General features: G+C 37.4%; 1 protein-coding gene across 2 annotated transcripts; it reads left to right on the plus strand.

The window, feature by feature from the left end:
- Positions 1-818: 818 nt before the first annotated feature.
- On the plus strand, positions 819-24,134 carry LOC108561371 (LIM domain only protein 3-like). Of its 2 annotated transcripts, XM_017919268.1 has the most exons (5): positions 819-1,175; positions 8,290-8,352; positions 18,499-18,884; positions 23,202-23,343; positions 23,722-24,134. In XM_017919268.1, exons 2-5 carry the CDS (start codon positions 8,329-8,331, stop codon positions 23,902-23,904), a joined length of 735 nt encoding a protein of 244 aa, XP_017774757.1. In that variant the 5' UTR covers positions 819-1,175; positions 8,290-8,328; the 3' UTR covers positions 23,905-24,134. The 2 variants fall into 2 exon arrangements, with proteins under 2 accessions (XP_017774757.1, XP_017774758.1); XM_017919269.1 differs by lacking the exon at positions 8,290-8,352 and having other exon boundaries at positions 820-1,175.
- The last annotated feature ends 500 nt before the right edge of the window (positions 24,135-24,634 follow it).

Genomic DNA, 24,634 nt, shown 5'->3' on the forward strand with positions numbered 1-24,634 from the left:
GCAAAACACAAATGTACACTTTCTTATATGAACAAATATTAAAAGTATAAAGAGACTTCAAGTAATATAAACTCACTTCACAGTGTGTGAATTGGAAAACAGTTCCTAGTGTTAGTGGTCATTCCAGTTGCATCTTAGTGTTGTTTGTGATCAATTTCCAAACTTGTATTAAGACATGTTATTTGTGCTTTTTTTTTGTGCAAAATTTAATAACATTTGCATATCTTCGAATAAAAAGCCAAAGAATAAAAAGAACAATAGATATGAAAAGCAAAATCATTAAAAATCGACTAAGTTATAGAGTAAAAATCTGGAAATTTTGGAACAGATTAAGCGAGGTTCCATTGTATTTTCATTTTGAAATTGAGAGATAAATCCTAGAAGTCATAAATCATAAAAAAAAGTCACATAATTAAGTAATGAATTTAGTATATTAATTGTATTTTTGCAGATAAACAACGTCAATAAATATTGGATTAAGTAAGTATAGATAATAATTGTTAATTTCGTTACTAAACAGTTGTTCGAAAGAATATAATAAAAGGGTATAGTATAGTGAATGGGACTAGCAATAATAGTCTGCGTCTCGTTCGCGTTCTCCCCCATTCTTCCGAAAATGTAAATACATATAAATCGGAGACACTTCTCCTGATAAACCGTTTAGCCGTGGAAAACTGGCGTTTTGCCGGGGGTGGACTGGGGTGGTTGATGTTGAGAATGGGACGAAGAAGAAGAAAGGGGGGAGAGGAGGGATCGCGCACGTCTGAATGTTTGACGGGCGTCGCGCGGCGTCCCGACGCCGTCGAGAAGAGCGCGCGCGTTCCAAACTCCGGCCGGAGTCCGCACGGAAGCACCGTGCGATCACACCGAATCCAGTTGAGCAAGAGCTTTCGCACAGCGTACTACTACTACACTGCTACATGCCCTTCGAGCTTCGTGAACGCGAGACCTTCCAAGACTCTGCATTCGCCCTCGTGTGTTTGTTTTCGTTTAAACTTCTTCAACCTCTTGTGAGTGTTGCGCGTCCCTTTCCATCCATAGGAAGGGCTCAGTTTGATTGCATCCACTGATCCGTTTCGAACTTTCACTAAATCGTCCGCGAATCGCCAAAGAGAAAAAACAACAACAGAAGGGCCCCTTCTCACCGCAGACCACTTGAAGTCAAGATTAAATCTGTAAGTACGATTACTCAATGTTATTCAAACTATGAAAATTGTTGCATCGCTCGACTTTATTGTTACGGAGAATCGTAACACGTGGAGAGTAAATTCGTTTTACTACGCTGGATTTCTGCCGAAACTAAATGCAGCTCTTAATCATTCCCTAATACACGATTTGTATAATAACGAAAATTTAGTGTGTTCCCAAAATTTTAATTAACTAAAAAGGAAGAACAGATGATTACATCTTATGCGCGTAAAATTCAAATCTTGCTCTATTTCGAATATAAAATTTAAAATAATATCCGCACTAAAATTAAACGACACATTTTATTTGTTTTGGCAAAGCTTTGTGCGGTGCTTGAAGACTTATTTATTTCTTCTGGAAAATATTATTCTTACGGCTCGGCTCACCTGACGAAAATAACAAGGTTACTCGTTTTTCCAGTTTGATGTCTATTTCAGATTTGTATGCTTAGTACGCACTGTGTAATATTTACTAATAAATCTTACATTTTTTTCCGCTTAACAATTTGCAAACGATGCATGTGATTCACATATTGGATTCGCCTCGTAAATAGCACATAACAACCACAAGTAAAATACTTGAATTTAATGTTATTTTCTTTCATATTTATATAATTACTAAAACTTATGTTCGAAATTATAGAAGTAATAATATAATATATGTAGAAGATAAATGTTATTTTCTTTTTTTTTAATGTTATAAAAATGTACTTATAAATAGTAATTCAATGTAAATGTGTACTTTATAAATCACTTGGATGTTTTAATTGGTTGATATTTTATTTAGTAATTAATATACGTCTGAACATATAATAACCGGTTAAGTGGAAAACGTAATTGATTCCTTCAACAAATATGATATGCTGAATACATTTGCATTTTATTTCTAATAACAAATTGATTTTCCGATGGAAAATGTTTACGTTTTGAAATAATAAGTAGACGAGTTTCAAAACAATAATAATTCTTATAAAAACAGTTAAATTTTTAACAACATTATTTAAGAATTTGAATTTTATTACCAGATTATGTTTAAGTAATATTAAGAGAAAATATATTTGAGCTTAATTTAATTAATATAATAAGTTTAATAACAAGTTTTATTCATTAATTATATAATTAAGTGATGTAAATAAAAAGAATGAAGAAAGTTGTTTTAGAGCGGTAGTCGAATTAATGTTTCGAATGAAAATGTAAAGTGCTCAAGAGACTGACTATTCATGAAGAAACAAGCGGACAGATTTATCCGGAATTGCGTTAAGGCGGTTAATTTGTGCAGAGGATTTCGAAAAGTTTCGCTTTTGCGAGGCGACGACCGCCGTCGCCGACTACGACGACGACGACGTCGCTATTGGCATCGATCGGGCCCCTCGTCGCCGGTGAGAGGGGGTGGCAGAAGGGGGCGGCCAATTAATCGGGTAATTAATTCGGATTCGTTTTGTTTGTCCCTACGTACAATGCGCTCTCACATACACACAGATGGACACAGACTCACTCACTCACTCGCACACTCACACACGTACGAACAGAGGGAGTATAGTTCGATATCCGATTTCGTTTTAATTACTCCACGTTCCCGTTCCGGGCGCGCAAATATTAATTAGCGGGCGCGCGCGCGGGAATAAAACACGCGACGCCGGCGTCGGTCTCTGCACGCGCGTCTCCGACGTCGTTCCCCGTACAAAATCCAAAAAATACCAAAAAAGAACAGAGTTTCTCAACCTCTCGGGAAGATTTTGGGAATAGTTGCCTAGATTGGACCATCTTCGAACATATTCTAATAGCTCACTTGATATTATCATTTCGAAAGTATAAAGAATATCCATAATTGCATTTAGATTAAGAAATAGTCAACATTCGACAACTCTCCTCCACTTACCATATTCGCATACTGAACTGAAACAGTTGCCGCAAGATTTCCCGAATGTGCGATGCGAAACCTCCAACACCCCCTCAAGTCGATGCAATCGGTGGATTCGCCTGCACCGGTCAAACGGTGCGAGACAATTATTTGCTGTAACGAGAAATTGGATTTTTACTTTGGAGCTGCTCGCGAATTGATTAGAAATAAGTAATTTTACGGATGACTTGACGCGTTCCGACTGCGGCTCCAAAAACCAAACACAAAAACAATTATCGACGCGCAAAGGGGAAGAGGGAAAAGAAGGAGAAGGAGAAGAAGTAGAAGAAAATCGTATAAAAATAAGAGGAGAAGGAAGAGAAACAGAAAAAAAAATGGTGTGTATTACGAAGAAGAGGAAGTCACGATGAAACGAAACTAAACAAACGATGGAAGCACATGGCGCGTTAATGACACACTTTAAATGTGTTTCCACAAAATCGTATAACTATTTCGAATCCAATTTTTTTTTTGTACGTAAATAAGATAATAAACATTCGTAACGCCGATATTTATCGTCACACTTTAGTAGATGTAAAAGCATCTATTACGTTGTTGGAATTGATCACCGTGTTATGTCTTCTTTGCCCAAGACAACTAAATATTTGTTATTATTGTTACATCTTCGCTTAGGTAGCTTTATAAACATATATACAGTGTTTACTCAACTGTTTTTTTGTAAATTATACTTTGTTTGAACAGTTTTTCTTTAATTCTGATTCGATGAAATTACAATATTTTGTAAATGTGGTAAACGTTTTTCTTTTCTATTGAATAATCATTGACTAGAAGAAACCTCATTATTTTGTCACGATAAAACCGCAAAACCTACCAAATTCATCGAAAGCAGATAGATAAATTTCCAAATTTGTCTTATATAAGATAAGTACAAAAGTAATAATTATGTTGACTTATTAAATGAAAATGGACCAATTTGATTTATGTTAAGTTATGGAATGGAATTGATGTCATCTTTTGTTTTTGTAGTAAAGTGTGTGTGTATGCAAAGTGTTTGCTCGAATCCTGTTTGCTAAGTGAACACGGCGCGACGCATTCCCGTCAATCACGATGATGATTTTCGCTTTCCAAAAAGGGAAATATCACAAAACGGATCGCTCGTTTATTTCCACACTTGCAGCCGTGGAAATAGCTGCCGAATAACGTGGCGTGCGTGCGTGGGTAATTAATAAATTACGTTTAAACAATTGAACAATTTGCATTAAAGCTCTGATTATATCAAAATTCGGTTTGCGCCGTTTAATAAATTAGTTTTAACGCTACAATCGTTTGCCCGGATGGAATTACCGATTGCGTTCAGATCAAAGGGCCGTCGCCGTTGCGTACTCAATGAATTATCCGCGCGCTCTGGTTCTTATTTGTTTGTTGGCTGGTTTTGCCGGTGGTGATCCCTTCTGTTTTTCAAGAGCCTTCCTCGCCCTGTCACACTTTATCTCACTTGACTCTGTTGTTCCGGACAGATTTCGCCACTCGTGGATCTCCTATAAAGACCACTGGGCTGAAGCACACACACATCAAATGTCCTTGCAGACTCGAAAAAAAATGGACTTGAAATATTAATCAACTTGTCGATTAGATGTGCTGCGTCTTTTTCTGGTGAATCGTAGTTCGCTCCTCGCAAGTTCGCTCCATAAATCGAGGGCCTAATAGAGCAGCGAGTGATGCTGTGCGAATAAAACGGCGCGAGACAGCCTTAATACCCTTAAACGGGAATAAAAAGCCAGTCTTTGCGAGAAGTTGACAACTTGTTTTGCTCCGATTCTCACCACATAATTGGGTGGCAAAACAAGAAACATCCAACATTTATTTACTTGTTAGAAAAACAGTTTTTTTTTTCTTTTCTTAGATGTATTTATACTTTTATCACAATAAAATCTATTGGTCGCATCTATTAATTTAGTCTAATGATGAATTGTTATAAGGAATATTAATTTAAAAAAAAATCATTGACAAATCAATCAAAATTAAAAATATTTAATTCTAATCTAATTTGTTTAATTATGATGATATATGTAAGTGCAAATTGTATATTTTTGCGTTGTTTGATGAGACGAGATTGTTTGTGTCTTCGGTGTTTGAACGGACGACCTCAAACCATCTGAGGCGAGGCCTATCCTAATATCCGATAAATAAGTGTGGAACTGATTTGTTTTCTTGGAGAGCGCTCATTTCCGGTGCAAATCGCTGAGGTGTGAAAGTGAAGCGTTAGGTTTCAAATTAATTCCACGATAAATTGTTTCTTCAGAAGTGGCGGAGAGCGACGGATCGATGATTCGGGAGGGTCAGTGTGATTACTGCTGCCCCCGCGTGTTTTCGTTCGTGTGATGGAAAAAAAGAGAAAAATAAAACAGTTTCTTCTTGTATTGTTTTACGCTCAAATAGAGAAATTGAAAAGGAAATTGTAATAAGAATTGAATTTTGATTTTTTTTTTTTACATTTCGGGTTCGAACCCAATCATGCATGTTCGTATCGCGTTATTTATTTGCAACCGCCGCTCCATACCAAACAAACCATGGTGCAGTGCACAAAAAGATATAAATAAAGAGTATTTTAGAGAAAAGTGTATGTGGAAAATGAAAATGGGTGTATGAATTAATGAAATTTTCTCTCGACAAAGAAAAGCAAAAAAAAAAGAAATAATAATGATAAAGAGTATATGAATGTATGTATATATATGTGTAGTACGTATGTGGATAGAATGCAAGTTTCCATTAATGGTAATTAGTCTAGATGAAACATTTGCACGGAGCGACGAACAAAGCTACACGTACGCATAAACAAATCCAATTACGCGGCCACTTATTCCATTCCCGGGGAATTCCCCTGCCCTGCCCGCCTCTCTCGCCCTTCGTCGTTTATACACGCAGAAGGGGGTGGTGGTGATGGAGGAGTCAGAGGAAGAGGAGAAGAGTAGGCGGTGAACCACCACCCCTCCTCTGATAGATAATTTTAATTGCGTTCGTCCCCTCCGGCACGATCCACCCCCGCGGAACTGAATGCAATTTCAACAGAAAGAAAAAACCTAATTAATGTCCAGGTCCACTTTTCCAGACTTGCGTTACGTATTCAACCAGTGGTGGTCCTGGGATTTTTAATCTGCGCCTCTAATGCGTGTTATTATGATGATGATGGGGGTCGAAAGGATTTCGAGTGGTGCACGAATTGATCCATCGCGATCAGATACACACACATATAATAATATATAGTAGAAGTTGAGTCCTTTAGTGTGCTTCCAATACACTACACTATCTATCTATATATACTAGGAGTAGCAGTATACGCTCGTCTCTCTCATATCTCCTACGTTTGGCCACGGGGGTGGTGGCGTGGCGGCGAGTCTCTCTCTAAATTGTATTACATCTCCCCAATCTATCTGAGAGCCCCCCACAAGAAGAAGCTTCGCTCTTTCTCTTTCCCTCTGCAGTCCTATGAAGCCCCCATCGCTGCCACCGCCGAAACAAAGCAATTCCATCAGCCCCCGATACGATCGCACATTATGACGTATTATTAGCGCATTACGGCTATTGGAGAGCGATTCAATTATTGGAATAGCGTCGTTGCGGCCATCCACCACCACCACCGATCCACCCCATCGCAGTCTGAACTACCACCCTTACTCTTACCCTTACCACCGCCGCATCTCAAGCAAGTCGAGTGTCGCCGATTTTATATACACGCCATGCTAATCAAGAGCGAACGCAACTCCGCCGCCGCAATAACCCCATAAATAATAAAATATCTCTATCAAAAATCTTTAAATTTATGTCCTCCCCAAGAAGGACATTGTTCTCCCCCCGGTTAATTGCGTAATGCATGTGAGACATATTCGCGATTCCGATCTTTAATTATTTCGATAATTAAACCGGCTAAGTAAATAGCAGACTACCCGAATAATGGGGCGCCCTCGTATTATACTTCAAAACTAATCCTCCTTCCTCACAAAATACTCCACACTTTAACATTATACAAACGCTAAAGGTTAATTACCAAATTAAACAATATTTCACTTCAAAAAAATCGTATTTCATACAACTTATAATAGCGGTAGGGGACCCGGGGTAAATTACCCAAAATGGGGTAAAAATGTTTTTTTTTTTGGGTAATAGGGAAATTTTTCTAATTTAATTTTAACAAACTCAGAGAGCGGTTCTCTGACTACTTTCCAGATCTTGATGTACAAACTGTGATTTGGGTTATAGATCCTTTTAAATGTGAAATTACTAACATACCAGAAGAACCTCCAGATTCTTGAACTTCCATCCAATACTGTATTCAATTTGAGACCAAAGCAAATCTGTCGTCTTTTTGGTTGTCAAAGGCCGAGGACTGTATATTCAAATTGCTCTTACATCAAAAAGTCCCAATTTTGAAGTAATTATATCAAACATGAAGCAACATCATGTTTCCAAAACCTGAAGGGGGAAAGTTTTCAATTAATTTTTGTTTGTTCCAATTTAAGAATTTTATTTTGTTTGTCTATTACTATTTGTTACTATTTTCATGTAACTTTTTTATAAATATGTAAATGCAAATTAATTCAATAAATAATGTTTATTTAATTTAATAATATGTTATTATACATTGATTGTTTTCTTTTCAGAATGGGGGGGTAATATCGACTTACGCAAAAATATTTATATTTATATAATATTTGGGGTAAATGTAAATTAATTCAATAAATAATGTTTATTTAAAATTTACATTGATTGTTTTCTTTTCAGAATGGGGGGGGGGGGGTAATATCGACTTACGCAAAAATATTTTGGGGTAATTGTTAAAAAAGTTCCTCGACCGCTGACTTATACCAAGAAGTAAATTATGTGCATAAGGTTGTTGTTTCTTTTTTATTAACACAAGAGCTCGTTGTGTCAATTATAGTATTGTTTCGAAGTCGTAAAAGAAATTTATTAGTGTGTAATTGATATTATCACCAATTGAGTCGAAGTAGCATTAATACAATAGATGTCGTGTCTAGTTTGTCTAATCAATATCACCTATCACAATAATTATAATATAACACAAATCGCATGATTCCAAACTTAAATATTGCTATTTTATTATTTCTCAAGTTTGACGTTTATCTAGAGATCGTGTGAACAGGGGATTTCCCGTCTTCTATAATTGAATTATCGTGCTTATGCATATTCACCTGTATATTAATTATTGTTTTCTTTTTGTTTCAGGTAAGTTGGCAAGATCAAAAACTGTCGCTTACGATATAAATGTTGCTTCCTGTAGAACAAAAGGTAAATGTTTGCTTTTTTTTATATTTCCAATTATTGAATTTACAACGTGTTCGAACGATGCAATTAATATGAGAAATTAATTTCAAGTGTTAATAGTTAATTTGAATTAGTAGAATATCCTAAGGGCTCTCTGCGCCGTAGCCTGCTTAAATATTCATGCAATTACTATACATCATTACTATGCGTTCTTATATGTACAGATTAATTGCAACAGATGAATAATTTAGCGTATAGCAAAAGAAAAGAAAAAAAAATAATAGCGCTGCATAAATCTGTCTGCTAATAAAGCATTATCTAGCGTCGAGATTTAATTTAATTGTTTTCATTTATATTTCTTCCTAATTATTTATGCTAACGCTTCGAGAGCCCGCATTAACTGCATTCAGTGCGGATTACAATACAATAGAATAATAATTAAGTTTAAATGAAAATATGAACGGGGGGATAAGCAAAGCAACGTAGGTAGAGGTAGGTATGAGAGCTTTTCATCGATGTTGTGGTGTTAGTTGAAGTACGTACACAGGGACCCCCAGTTGCGAAATTATATCACAACAAACTTGGCGCATCCGAAACCGTTGCTCCATTGGCGGGAAAACAGGCGGCATTTCAAATTGCTGGCTCATCCACTAATTGCCAACTGATTCACTTAAACGAAACGCAAATGAAAGCACACCTTCATCCCACTATCGAAGGCCCATTTAGAAATCGCAATTAAACTAATTAATCCGTTCTCCCTTCATCCTTTTATGCAACGAAACACAAAATATAAAACAGATACAAACGCACACTATGTGTAATTTTCTGATTAAACATTTTGTTAACTTTGTTTGACTTGTATTTCAAAAAAAAAATTAAAATAAAAACAAGGTGCAGAATCAAAGACCTTTTGAGCGTGGAATAATGATGCTGTATGGAAGAACAGAGGTATTACAGAGAGTTGAATTGCTTGATGGAATTTTAAGATTGGTCTCGGGAGAGGCCGCAACAGATTCCCGACGACGGTCGGATCATTAAGTGCCAATTTTGAATCAGGAAATGTCAATAGGAGTATTTGCAATCTCGAGAAACTGATCCTTGACCTATGCAGATAGGTGAATACTACTTCGTACTATATACAAATATTATTAAATTTGTCCGAAATGTTTATTCTTTTTTAATCGATATTAAGATGTGACTTTTTATATTTAGATCAGAAATACAAATTACGAGCGGATTAGTTACTGTAAAACCTGCCATAACATATCTGTTATTGGTGGAAGCGACATCAATCTATTTTCGGTTGATTTAAGTAAAACAAACAGCGCAGAGTTTGAGCATATTTCATATTTAAATTTGATTGTAATTCATAAAGTATTCAATCAAATATATGATTTAGTGAAACAGTTTTATCTTGCGATTTGTATAATTATTAGTGGATATTTTGGGATATCATTGAAATATAGAAAAAAAATGTAACAGTATTAAATAATGTTTAATGAATGTGACGAGATGTTTTCAGGGCAATTGCGTCCAGTAATCCGATTAGAGGGAAATTAGAGGTGTTTATGCAATATGCAATAGATTAAAAAGGAACATAATCGGCGCTCTTTTTGCTCCCCAATTTTATTGCTAAATTAAATTCCGAACAGGCCTAATAAGCGTGTCGCGGAGCGTTATCTTATCAGGATAATTGCCACCCCGGACATATTAAAATTCCTGGCGCACACATCAATCGCACCATCAACAAGCTGAGCTGCTAAATGTGGACCCGCCGCGGCTTGGGAATGCTCCGAGTGGCCGGCCGCTGGTAATTCATTCGGAATAATTTCTCCGAACTGGAAATTCCATGTCGGTATCCGGGATAAAAATAAGTGATGATTTAGCGGAGATGCCACCGGTGACAAAGTGGCGAACGATCCGGTGCCAAAATGATTTGTTAATCGTTGATTATAGGAAGCCGTGTCTCGTAGAGCGTGCGTGCATCGTTTGTTATTATCGTGTTACTCTCCGTCGCCACCCCCACCTCGAGGGATGGATAAGATGGGGCGGCGGAGGAAGAGGCGCTTCGATTGTCGCGGGAGCCGATGATCCCGTGAATAATCTATATCTGAAATCAGAGCGTTATTCCAATTAAGAGTGTCAGCCCGCATAAACAGGCCCTGAATAATTCATCGCGGCGCGGCCTCCTTACCTTAACCCGTTGCGACGCGCCACCAACAAGAAACTGTCAAGATGCAAATGCAATTAACATCCCTTAGACACTCTTCAAACCCTCCGCGAACCACCCCCGCGCGCGCTCTCCTTCTACGCCCGTCAACTACAACCCACGGATCAATCCACCAATTGGAAAATAATTAACGCACCCTCTGCTACTAACAACAACACTCTATAAATTGCAAACTGTTAATCTTACAACCTTCAAACATTGTCCATTTTAATTTTATAATTATTGCAATTATTAATATCGTCTCGTGACTTTCCAAATCAAATATCCGGTTGAAAGTGTAACGTAACCCAACACAAGTTTGACCCATAATCATGTATTTTATTTTTTTTTATAAAAAGTAGTATAATTTATTAAGTTAATTATGAGTTATTTAAAAATAGTTTGTGGAAATATATGCTTAGGTTACACGTGAATACTGCCCGACTATTCATTTAATTGCTTCATTATAGCACAGATGTCTGTCAACAAAATAGTAAGAGAACAAACCTCACGATAAATGTGTTCACGCATGCACTCCCAACATCACTGCATTGAATCCTTGTGCTTTTCTATATTAAGAGATGCGAAACGAAACGACGACAATATTTGGGCTATTATTTCGAGACTCGAATATTCTCGCAGATCTCAACTATCTTCAATTACAATATTTAAAATCCAGTTTGACAACTACCATATGATATGTTGAATAAATCTGTCGTCTCTTAAATTGGATTTTATGAATTGAATACATTTTTTTTGTTGTTGCCTCGTCGGCTTAGTCTTCCATTAAGGGTGCTTGCTGAAGTTTGTCTAAAGTCCGGTTCAAATCCATTCTTGCAGAAGTTCGTACCCTTCTCTGATTGACGGGGAACTAACGAAACCACTAAAACCCCTTTCTCAACCTGCAAACCCGCTTTGCTCTTTATGCTTGACCCTTTTTTCTTTCTATACAATTCCTCCTAATCTTCTTCGACATTCGAATAGTACCCTTTGAATTATTTAGTTTGATTTTAATATTATTATAAGATCAAATGAAACGCATCTCAAGTTTGAACGGTCTATTCTTTATATTAGTTTAACAGAAAACAAGATTAGAGTTGTGAGATTAGTTCAAGAATCAAATTTTTAAAGTGATTTTGTCGATAGGAACAAGTACAGTTGGCTTCAGTGTCCTTCCGAAGAGATAATTGAATTTTTCCGACGATTACATCAATACCGAAAAGGACGAAGCGCTTCTATATAAATGCTTCTATATTATTTTCATTTTGCACGGTCGCGCGCGTGGCCCAAAATCCTGAAACAATTATTGCTGTCGTGAAAGAGCAAAATGAAAATGCGGTGACGTTCGGTGCGAGAAGAGAAGGGAACGATGGAGTAAAAGAGTGTGAGAGAGAGAGATGGAGAGAGAAAACCCGGCGTCGCGACGCGCTCAAACGTCCACTTAATTGAAATTGATTATCTTTTCACTTAACAAAACCAATCGATAAAGAGGTTTTTTTTTTTTTTAAAAGAGGCAAATTAATTTATCGCATCCACTCCGACGTTCGTAAAATGGGAAAATAGAATTGCATTTCGGGAGCGGTCCTTGTTTTGCCAAGAATAACAAAAATATGTATAGTTCGGATGCTTTTTTTATTTTATTTCACTTTACTTCTTGTTCTTCGTTCTTTTGGTATTCCCAAACGACTCGGGTTATTAAGTAAATATTTTCGTAGCCGGCGAGTAAACAGATTATGCATGCAATCGTCTCTTCCTCGTGAGTGTGTTTAAAGGGAAGTCGGTGCAAAATTCCTTAATGATATTTGGACAGCTGTCCGACTCATTATGCATCCGATTTAGTCACTTCGGGATGCGGCAGTAATTTCTCCTTCAATTAGTCCGAAATATTTGCTGATTTTACTGAAGAATTATGAATGAATGTATGATAGATGGAGGAGACAATTAATGGATTAGTACTTGCTGAGTAGAAACATGGTAAAGATCATAGAAGAAGGATGTTGTTATTGGTGTAAATAGTTGGTGATTTTACGGTCGGATTCGTTCTGGGAGGCGTGCGGAAACCCGATAGGATAAGTGGCTTGCAAGGCGTTATGAAACAGATGTCCTCTGACAGGTAGTGGATAGAAGGGAGAGATGGATAGATTAAGGGCTGCTGCAGCGAGTCATTTGTCGAAAGACCTAATGAGTTTACCCGAAAAACGCCTTCGGTATTTATCTGTGTTTATAAAATCACAGACCCACGTCGTTGCAAGCGGCGTTGCGACGACCGCAACCCAAAACTTCCCCCCCTAAACACGTAAACAAATGTTTATACACCCGGCAAACTATTTGCACGTTTTCCACCGGCGTTCACTAATCACTCGCATCCTCCTCCTCCTTCCAGCCACTAATTCACCCCGAATGTTTATTCAAATCTTTCGCACAATTCCCCAGATGCCCCCAAGGTTTCCGATTTCTCTGGGAAACTTCTTTTGCAAGTTCCGAGAAGAACAAGATATGAGCAGAATTGTCCTGAATGATAATTAAAGACTGTCTCTCCCCCTTATAGGATTAGGTGCGTTTATCTTCTTTCATTATTATTTTTTTTCTTGAAAAGGTCCGAAGAATAGCGAGGGCGATGAAGGAAATTAAATAAAAATGTCAGAGTCTCTTAATTAAATCTACACATATACACGTAGAGCAACAACAAAAAAAGAAGCTGACTCGACGGGTGCTCCCATTCAAATGCAGATTTAGATGATGATGAATAAGAAAAAAAAAAGAAGCAGAATAAAGATGGAAAGTAATAATCAAGATTCCCTTTGTGGCGTTCAATCGATTAAACCAGATTGAACATGATGTAAATTTGATGGGTTCGCAATTTATATAAAAGCGATATATTAATTAATTTAATTGAATGGGCTTCGAGCGAGTGTCGCACGCATCACAACTCCCCGCCACCCCGCCTTTAATTGGAATTAAATCCGGCAGCACGCGAGGGGTTTCGAATTTCCCGCCAAATCGAAAATTGAACGACGAATAATGATATTTATTTGTTGTTACGCGATTGACTTGTTTCGATAATTAAAATATTTAATCTGAGCCGCGTGCAGCGGAAAATCCTGTGCGTGTGCAACGGAGTGGGTGTGAGGTAATATCCTGTACGAGGGAAAAGGAAGGCATGTTTTCGCAGATTCCTGGGGGAAAGAGAGCGAGAGGAAACGGGGCACCAAAAAAAATAAAATAAAAAAAATTATACACGAAGTACGAACAGGAGAGGCAAAGAGGAGAACTTTATACTTGATTAGTAGCGTTAAATTAAGGCCGGCGAAACTTAATTAAATTTTATATAATGAACTAACTGAGGAAATGCTGAACAAAAATAATTAAAAACCTAAATTTGCCCTCTTGCTCGGCGGAAAGAGCCCTGTGTGTACACAGTAAAAGTGACAAACTTAATTAACAGCAAACCTGCAGCCGCCGGGCCGCCCCACCCCCTCGCACCTCCGCCGCCGCCTCCGCCCCCCTTACACCCACCGGCTCCACTAAACAAGGGCGCTCTCGACGTGTTGCCAACGTAAATCTTATCGCCCTCATTGGATTATTGTTATTTTTACACTAAGTAATAACGACAGCTCGATTTTACTCGGAATTGTTCATTTTCTCTTTCTTTATTTAAATCAACATTTTCGCACTTTAAACAAGAGTTCCGTCATAGCGACATGTAAATAATAATTATGTTGATTCTAGAAAAAAAACATATTTATTCTTTTCGAATCAACACCAGAACTATTTCCGATGAAAAACAATTTATATTTGTTAGCTTTCCATATTTTTCTTGCAAAGATCCAATTACCTGATCGTAATTATAGTATTGCATTCATTATGTACTGAGATGTAATCATATTTGACTGTACAATAACAATGTGGGCAGGTGTCGCCTACGTACAACAAACATGCATTAGACTAGACTAATCCACACAAAGTCCTTAATAGAAATGAATACAATGTGATCTTAAATAAATATTAACATTTCTTCATTCTCAATTGCTGCAGTCTTTGCATACGTATTGCAACGTATGGAAAATGCGAAATTGCACGAATTGTGAAATAATCCTGTAAACTGGAGCCGGTTGCGTTCAATTTTTAAAATTAACTGAAAATAATAAATATGACATTTTCCAATTCCGCCGCTAACATTTATTCACGAATCAATAGCCATTTTAATTACCAAAAATTCATTTTTATTATGCATTTATCCACATCGGTTTGCAAATATAAAGAAAATGCGTCGCTGCCAAAAAATTTCCTCCCCAATTTGTTTTGTTCGATTTATCGGAATTAATATTATTACGCTGTGATGAAACATTGTTATTATTATTATTAAAGCAAATCAAGTTTTATGTAGAAAATATACATTTTTAATGTTAATTTCAGTGGATTGTGTTTTAATTAAGTTAAGTGGATTTTATTTATTCTGTTAAGTAATTACAATCTAGTTCCATTGTGCAGGCAGAATCATATTTGACATTTAAAGAGAACGAGACAGGGAGAGAGAGGGTGCAGCCCGTATTAAGCTTTCTAAAAGGCTTAGGCAAATTTACGGCTACTACAAAGAGCCCCTGAGAACTTGAAATATGGTCGTTGATTTAAATTAAGAAGACATTGTGTTGGTGTGTTTTTTGTTGTTGTTATATGTTAATTAATCAAGTAATAACGTTTTGTAATCGAAATAGTGGTTGAAGGTCTTATGTTGGAGTTGTTATTGTTCTCGCTACGGGTTAAGATTTATAAATCGTTTTATTTTTATTTCTATTATTGGATGGTCAGTCAATATAATGTGGGACGGGGGGCAGAGAGTGTAGTTTCGATTCGGGTGATATTAATAAAAGCGGGATGGAGAGGAGTGGATGGGGAGGAGGAGGAAGGGGACATCAATACCATCAGTAATACACTTAGAAGTCCGTGCATATATCAAACATCTGACCATTATCCAAATTGACTGCTGTAATCAAGTAAAAAGAATTCAATCCACTTCCAAATACATCCACAACGTGTCTCTCCTTTCTTTCTCTATATATATCTGCGCGTCTCCTTCTCGCGCGTTCCATTTCCACTTGCCTTCTCTCGCTCACTCCCTATCGTTTCCTTCTTTCCACGTCTGCCCGAGAGCGGTCTACTACAGAGACGTACACAACTGAAATTCTTTATGGAACCCGCTCGCTTTTTGTCACTCGGCTACATTAATCCTCCCTTTATTCTCCACCGGAACCGCTTAAATGGTTCCCGAGAGTTGAGTTAATAAGGCCGCAGGAACGAGATTAACATATTCCAACAGGACACCGGTATTGGATGGCACTCGTTCCGGGCTTCCAGTGTACTTAATCAGTTAATAATCTAATAGAATGTAATCGTTAAGTAGAGGAGTGTTCGGAAAGTGTCGATACTAATACCACCGGAATAAGTTTACAAAGTGCAGGGAGCCCTTTTAGCTAAATTGAAAGTGGATACGTTACAAATGTCGATGAAGCAGTTTAGACACAAAACAGCCCTCAAACTCACCCTCTCACTCTCTCGTACACACACATTTGCCTCATCCTTCTTCTCTCTCTCTCATCTCATCTCACCCTCTTCACATCTTTGCTTCTCAATCTTATCCTCTTGCCATACCAGCAACGAATTACTCTCTATTCTAAATTTACTATTGAATGCCAGTAATAAAATTATGCCTCCTGTTTTATTGTCTGACTATTATTTGTCGTCTTCTCTCTCTATACTTTTTTTCTGCTCTTTCTCTTTATTATAGTATATATCGAAATTGCTGGTGGCAGTTGCTAAACTCGCAACAAAAGCCAATGATTTTAGGGAGGCAACTATAAATATTTTACGAGACGCCATATAACAATTTATACTGCGTTCTGTGTGCGAAATAAACTCGGCCACGGTTGTTGTAATTGTGATGCTCCAACCCAATATATAAATATATTCTATGTAATCGCGTTTATCAAGATGAAAAAAAACAAAACATCATTAAGTGGCCGGTTATGTATCGTGTCTCAAATTAAGTAGTCTTTAAATATTCCGTTTAATATTCTGATGAGACGGAACGAAATCCTCGTTCGTCCAAGACTGTAAATGAATTATTTATGAGCAATCGATACAGCAAAACGTCCCAATTTACTGCTGCCCTTATATCTTAATTAAGTATATCTAATGGTATTTAAATTAGATTCGACCGAAAGAGTGTCAAGTTCAGATAATGCTGCAGTTTAAGTGGCAAGGAAATTGGTTCACTTTATCTAACTATCCATTCCTAATCAAGATAGTTATGCATTTTGTAATTATAAAAAAAAAATAAATGCATTCCTTGCAGCCGTTATATCTTTCACTACTGGAATTTCTATACCCGTTAGATGTTAATATAAACATATTAAAATTATCATGCAACAGAAGAGATTCACATTCCTTCAATTTACTTTATTATTTAGTAAAATATAACAAGATTAATGGAGATTGGTATCAATCAAATATGTTTTGTCTTCTGGATGGGAATCGTAGAATTGAGCTTTCTTGACTAAGATCTTTTTTATTTCGTTATAAAAAGCAAGCAGCGAGAGCGAAGAAGGCTGTTATTGTCATTTGTGTTGAATGGGTTAATGAACTAAATGTAATTTCAATTAAACTCAGATGCTCGTCGGATTTGTAGATGGTCGGATGGTCGGAGGCAATGTTGATTTATAGCATTTCTGCGACTTTATTGTCGTCCGGTTTTTATCTGGTCCGCAAGCGCGAGGCGCGATTCCCCAAAGATAACAAAGCCATTAAGCCGAAGAAGACCAGCCTCGGCCGGTGGAGGAGGAGGCGAGCGAATTTAATAGTTCGAAAAACGGCGGGTATTTATTTAGTTTACGCCGGCGGATTTACGGCTCGCATAAAGATACCGGCGGTCGCATAAATCCGTCGACGTGTTCATTTGTACGTTAATGTTCCGTCTGCGTGTGCACGTATGTGTATGTGTTTCTATGCTCTCTGTATAGAGAAAAAAACGCACGCATAACATCGAGATGTTACCCAGACGTGTGTGTGTGTGTTTCACATCTTTAACGCTCGTGTTCTGCTCAATGTCGAGAGATATTGAGCAGCGAAACGATTTGGAGGCTCCTTCAGTTTCGGGGTTGCATTTTTTTGCAATTTCCTTCATCTTTTTGATGGGAGAATAAAACGGGGAACGGTGTGGGAAGGAGGAGGAGGAGGAAAGGTGGTAATTTTAATTAAAAACTTGGAAAAGTGTTCTTTGTTTTGGGGCCGGGACGAGGGGGGGTTTTTTCTTCGGCGGAACAAACAGGACAACCAGCGGAACTGTCTGAATTCCATTCCCTTCTACGTAGAAGAGGAAGATGGAGAAGACGAAGAAAAAAAAACGAGAATAAAGGAATGAAAAGAAAAGAAAAATAAAAGGGGTAGCTCAGTCAGTCTCTTTTTTAATCAGAATTAAGAGGAAATTGCGCACATAGAGAGTGTGTGTTTGTGTTGTTGTTTTTTCTCTCGCTCTGTTAATTTGTTGATAATGTTGTTGCTTTAATCGAGAGTCGAGATTAATCTCCGTAATTAATATATCCTCCTCCATTCGTTTCGTTTCATTCCGTTCCATTTTGCTTGCGCTTTTTGTCTGGCGCGCGAGGGATGAGAAACTTTCCTCAACTATTTTAATTTTCATTAGACTAATTAAAATGAAAAGTCTCGACGCCCCGCCACAACGCCCCACAGCATTCTACGCCATCCCCCAACCCCTGGCTACAACGTCCATTAGTACACAGTTGTTTTTTTTTTGTAGATTTATTTACTGTATTTTCTACTCTTTTAATTTGTTCGCAACGTACATTAATTTCATTAAAAAAGCTTTTTATTCATTCGCTGCTTCATATTTGTGATTAACTGAAGTTAATAATGCGACTGTTAATATTCTTGTTTGATTGTTGCAGATCAGAAGGAGGGCGAACGGCCCGATGATGACGATGGATGTGTCCAAAACAGAGGCCGCGAAGCCGAACGCGAGCGGCGGGCCTCAAGAGTGCGCCGGCTGCTGCAAACCCATCACCGACCGCTACCTTCTTAAGGCACTCGACTTATTTTGGCACGAGGATTGCTTAAAATGCGGCTGCTGCGACTGTCGATTGGGCGAGGTAGGCTCCACCCTCTACACGAAGGCCAATCTGATCCTCTGCAAACGCGATTATCTTCGGCTCTTCGGCAACATAGGATATTGTGCAGCCTGCACCAAGATCATTCCCGCCTTCGAGATGGTCATGAGGGCACGCAGCAATGTCTACCATCTGGAGTGCTTCGCGTGCCAGCAATGCAATCACAGGTAACTAACTAGCTAGCTGGCTAGCTCGCATCACAATTTTAGTGATGATTCATTTCAGCTGGTCGGGAATACAATGGGGATAATAACGTTCCGGACGAGCGGCCGCCCATAAACCCTCGAAATCTGAACATCGCGATAAACCCCGGCCGGCCCCCATTGTTTACATGATTGTTAAATTTATGTTTGTACAAATTAAATCTGCGCGCACAAACACACACGGACAATACGTGCACCACACAAAATAGCTCTGATATCTGGTCGTGCGTCTGTGTACAACCCTGTGTCTGATGCATCATTGCTTGTATATATGTGAAACACACAGAAACACAAACACATTCATATAACGAGCCGCGCAGCTCAACACTAAACGAGCCCATATCTGTCCGGATATGTCAGAATATCAACTGCGACCCGAAGAAATTTATTGCCCACCAGATAGATCCATTGATGCCGCCCGCCCGCACTCTTTCTCTCTTTTCTTCTTCCTCCGACGAGCACAATCGGACCGGCATTCTGGCAATTTTCAGATGCGGACCATTATATCCTCGGCGGTGCAATGTCGCGTGAAATATTCATGTGATGTGTCTTAAAACAATTGCAGCGACGACCCCTCTCTCTTTTGTTGGACTTTTACTTCCGCCATGTGATTGTTCCAGTTTTTTTATTGTTTTCGTATTTCACTTGTTGTTGAATGGAACTGCGGGGACACTAGAATGTTTCAATTGGTGCGACCCTAAATCACGGAGGCCCTTTTGTGACGACTGCGATAACACCCTATTTTCAACTTGCAAAAAAAAATGAAAAACTTCCTAAAATCGAGCAGATACCTTTTAATTAAAATGATTCTATGATTTAGGATCTATGATCAATAAATAGATTTTAGTCATTTCTACGATTATATCCGAATTTTTCAGTAAATTAAGTTCATTCATTTTAATGTTGTAGATATTACGTACTTAATGGTGCAATCAAAATTAGCATTGTAGTTCGGAAAGCAGTAATGAGTACCATTTTAGTTTAATGATTTGCTCCACTACTATTACCACTCAATTAATACAGTGTTTTACCGTTCAGAATGTTTCTGCGAAACGACGACATCAGTATATGGAACTGTGAACGCGCGAACACCGTTTCAGTCAGTTACAACGATCCTCGACCATAACAAGGCTAAACGCGAATCGTTCTCAGAATAAAGAGTATCGCGTCTTTATGTAACGTTGTTAGTTGCTTTCAAGAAAAAACTTAACGTCCGCAATATTTGATGATGACGTTAAAAAGAATACAAGTAAAATCGACATTTGCAACTGATTTTTTTTTGTTTGTGCTCGGGCATTGTTAGTTGGCGAACGAGGGGAAAAATAAAAATCTCGCTGCTGGTTCTGCGACCGGCAATCAAATTAATGGTTTTGCAATGAACCCATTGATCTGTTGAAATTCTATTAATGCAAAATTTCCAAATCAATTAAAGAGATTGGAACCGTATCGATTGTTCCCTTTTTTTTTGTCCCCATCCGCTAGCTATGTCGCTGTGCGTCCAGAGTTTTCACTTTTGCGTAATTTGCTACGTTGTCGCTGTTCGTTCGTGTATGTGTGTATACATGGGGATATAAAACAATTGTTGCCGCCTCCGACCGACCGCCACCGTTTCACGCAATGCTCGCGAGTGCGTCCATGCGAAACGATCCGCTTTTATTGTTTGTTTGTTTGTAATTATTTATTTATTATTTAACTCAATTACGGCCCGACGACGCAACGCCAAATCCGTTTATTCTCGCTAATTCGATCCAGTTTTCCTTGCGTTTATTTTCGAATCTCCGCATAAGTGCTTTGAAGTTTCATGTAAAATGGGTCGTTGTCCAAGACGCTGTGTGCTAGGGGACGTGATTCCTCGATTTGTCCCGAGATGTGATATCAAGGGTGAATAATGTAGGAGATTGTTGTGTAGTGTCGTTGGCCTGAATTGTGTGTGTGTGTGTGTCGCGGCCCGTTTATACGGCAATCTGGGCACTGTTATAATATATTTAAAAAGGGGCGCGCACATTGCAAGGATTGGGACGGATTGGGACCGCGGCCCAGATTTCCCACGCGACCCCTAAAAGCCGGCCACCTCGCACCGAGACGAGACGTCTTACTGCAATTTTCTGCTCGCAAATTGTATTCAAACACGACGGGACATTAAACATTATTTAACTACTGCTAATTTCACTAATGCCTGCATCCAACCACAAAATAAACCCTTAACTATTATCAACGACTGTAACATTTCTTAATAATTACTTTGTCTTTTCTGTCAATTAACAATATCAATTGAGAACTTATCACATTCACTTTCATTGTAATACGTTTCAGATTTGAAAAAAATGAAATATTTACAACTTATATTAAGAATTTTCCTTGCTTCCTACTAATATACGGATTCTTTAAATTCATTAATTTGCGAATGCTTAGGAAGATCTAATTATATATTAATTGCATTAAAAGATCGCGTAACATGAAGCGTTTCCTTTCGTATTCAAAATAGTTGATGTAATATTTATTTTAGAATATGGTTTCATAAGAAAAACACATAAAATTGAAGATAATATAAATAAGTCATACATATTTTCATTTGTGTTGTGATTTAGGTCTTTTTTTTTTTGCAAAATTCACAAGTGTTGTAAATATAAAAGTCAGGAATTTATCTTTTGACATAACATTAACAAATAGAAGGATTGGTCACATTTTATCAATTTGTTATAAACAGGTTCTATTAAAAAGTAAATAAAGGTTTATAAATCAATAGTTTTCAAATAATTGTGAATTACGCGATTTTCTCGGCGCATCCGCCAGAAAAGCGAGCGAGTGTGTGCGAGATAAAGAGAGAACGAAGGGTAAATTCCTTGCCTTGTATTGATACTGTAACTGTTGTGAGGATTGTTTCGGGCGTTTGAAAAAAAAAAAATATTTAATAAGAAAATTAATACAAAATATAGAAGTTATTAATTACAATATTTACTACCAGTGGAAATATTTACAACTTATATTAAGAATTTTCCTACTGATATACGGATTCTTTAAATTCATTAATTTGCGAATACTTAGGAAGATCTATTTATATATTAATTGCATTAAAAGATCGCGTAACATGAAGCGTTTTCTTTCGTATTCAAAATAGTTGATGTAATATTTATTTTAGAAAATGGTTTCATAAGAAAAACACATAAAATTTAAGATAATATAAATGAGTCATACATATTTTCATTTGTGTTGTGATTTAGGTCTTTTTTTGGCAAAATTCACAAGTGTTGCAAATATAAAAGTCAGGAATTTATCTTTTGACATAACATTAACAAATATAAGGATTGGTGACCTTTTAAAAAATTGTTATAAACAGTAAATAAAGGTTTATAAATCAATAGTTTTCAAATAATTGTGAATTACGCGATTTTCCCGGCGCAACCACCAGAAAAGCGAGCGAGTGTGTGCGAGATAAAGAGAGAACGAAGGGTAAATTCCTTGCCTCGTATTGATACTGTAACTGTTGTGAGGATTGTTTCGGGCGTTTGAAAATGCTCCGTGATGGATGTGACAGTGGAATATGGTAATCCTGTACGCGAGAGTTAGTTAATCCGCGCAACGGAATATGACAAACGGTGCTGGAGTGCGATTACTCATTAAATGCGGCATCCCCCTAAAACCCACTCGCTCAAAATCGCTGAAGGGGGTGGTTCGCGTATATTGCATTGGAAACATTAAAATCAGATTAATTTAATTATACCGGAGCCCCTCGATTAACTATTTTCAGACGTTTTGCAGAGTGGGATGACGTGCCGATCCTGCACCAAATACGAAATTGCCTTTCCCTTCATTTTCCTATCGAATATTTCCACATCTTTTTTGTTTGTTTTGTTTGTTTTTGTTATTTACCCTATACGCTCAATACCCTAGGTGTGTATCCTCTTGCTACACTTTTTGTTTTACCTTTTTGGCGATTTATATAGTGTGTCGTTTGGTATTAATACCTTGATTTATACATATTGTGAGCGTGTGTTTAAATCGCTTTGTTTCGATTCGGTTCAGCCCCTAAAACTCGATGATTTACTTTCGACGCTCAATAAACGGATTATACGTGCTGGATGTGCGCGTTGTCGAAATCCTACCCAACGTTGTCTACTTTTTTTTTTCTGTTTCGTTTCGTTTCGTTTGTTTTCGCTCATAGTTGCTGTATTTTTTTTGAACACCGGCCGTTTTTCTGGATTACAAACTGCAATCAATATGATGCATTCATCGAACAATACATATTCATTCATTTTAACTCTCTCTCTCTTCATTTTGCAGATTTTGCGTCGGAGACAGGTTCTATCTATGCGAAAACAAGATCCTCTGCGAGTACGATTACGAGGAGAGGTTAGTGTTCGCTAACATGGCATACAATCCGCCCCCACTATCTCACCTCAAGAGGCAAACAGCCATACCACCGGTAAGTTCTAATAAACTTAACTCAATTACCTAAACTGTTTACTCTACTCATTGCATTGCAAATTCATTCAAATTAACGTAATACTACATATAATTGTTCAAAATATTTGTTGTTTGATGCAGTTGTACATTTAGTTTGGATTGACGTAATCGGGTTTCTTTTCGATTACGGCGGTGCAGCCAATTTAATTTCATGGCACTATGACCGTGATCAATTACATATGTCAACTGCAGATTGAAAATTTTAATTAAATAAATAAATATTTTGTCGAAAATCGTGAACGAATCAAACATTAAACAACAACAACAATAAATAAATAGCAAAATCGAATGCAACAAAATAATGTAATTCGTGTTATGTTTTGAATTTTTTTTGCAGCCATCGACGCTACCCAATCAAATGATGAATGGTCACCGTCCGCCGGCGCCCGCATCAAACGGTGATTTAAACAACAACATGTCCGGTTCCGGTCAGCAACCGCCGAACTCCATGGCCAACCAACAGTTTCCTCAATCGGGTCATCTGAAGAACAGTGCCATGTCTCTGGGTGCGACCAGCTGAAGACACTGAACGAGCACAAAAGTGCGGCTGTGAATGTTTGTTGTGCGCGTACGGAGGAGAAATGTATATAGTTTTTGCTCAATGTTTGGACTGGAGAGAGAGAGATGACGTGGTGCAATATTGCTAGGAATGTGCGTGCGATCAAAGGACAATCGAGATGGATTTTAGATCAAGCCAAAAAGAATAAAAATTAAATAATTGAAGAGGAAGTAAATTCATTATGAAATAATTAATGTAAAAAAAAAACAGTATATATAAATATATATATACGAAATTGTAAAACTGCGACATTAATCCTGTACATATTTAAAACAAGAGAATGTTTAGACTTAGCAGTTGTATGTTAAATAAGTATACTATACGATGACGATGATGATTGATAATAATAGTTGTTTCCAATGTTATATTTACTTGTTGCCATATTTTCATTTTCTTCATTTATTGTACAAAAAAAAACTTTTGTTTCCGTTGAATCGTTTTCATTTCGAGACTTGGTCAACTGTTGTTGTTAGGAAATAAGCGAAAAAATGAAAGAGTTTCGAATCAATTGCAGAAAACGTTTCGATTTCTCACATTCTTTTTATTTTATTTAATTTTTTTATTCTGCGTGTGCGTGTGTCACTGTTAGTAAAAAGATCAATATAAAATGAAAACAATTACCGGTGCCAATGATTTTTTTTAGGTGACAACTTCTTTTGTTCTTGTGTACTTTTTCTGTTTTTTTTTCTGT

This window comes from Nicrophorus vespilloides, unplaced genomic scaffold, assembly GCF_001412225.1.
Source record: "Nicrophorus vespilloides isolate i.1.1-1 unplaced genomic scaffold, Nicve_v1.0, whole genome shotgun sequence".
Lineage (NCBI taxonomy): Eukaryota > Metazoa > Arthropoda > Insecta > Coleoptera > Silphidae > Nicrophorus > Nicrophorus vespilloides.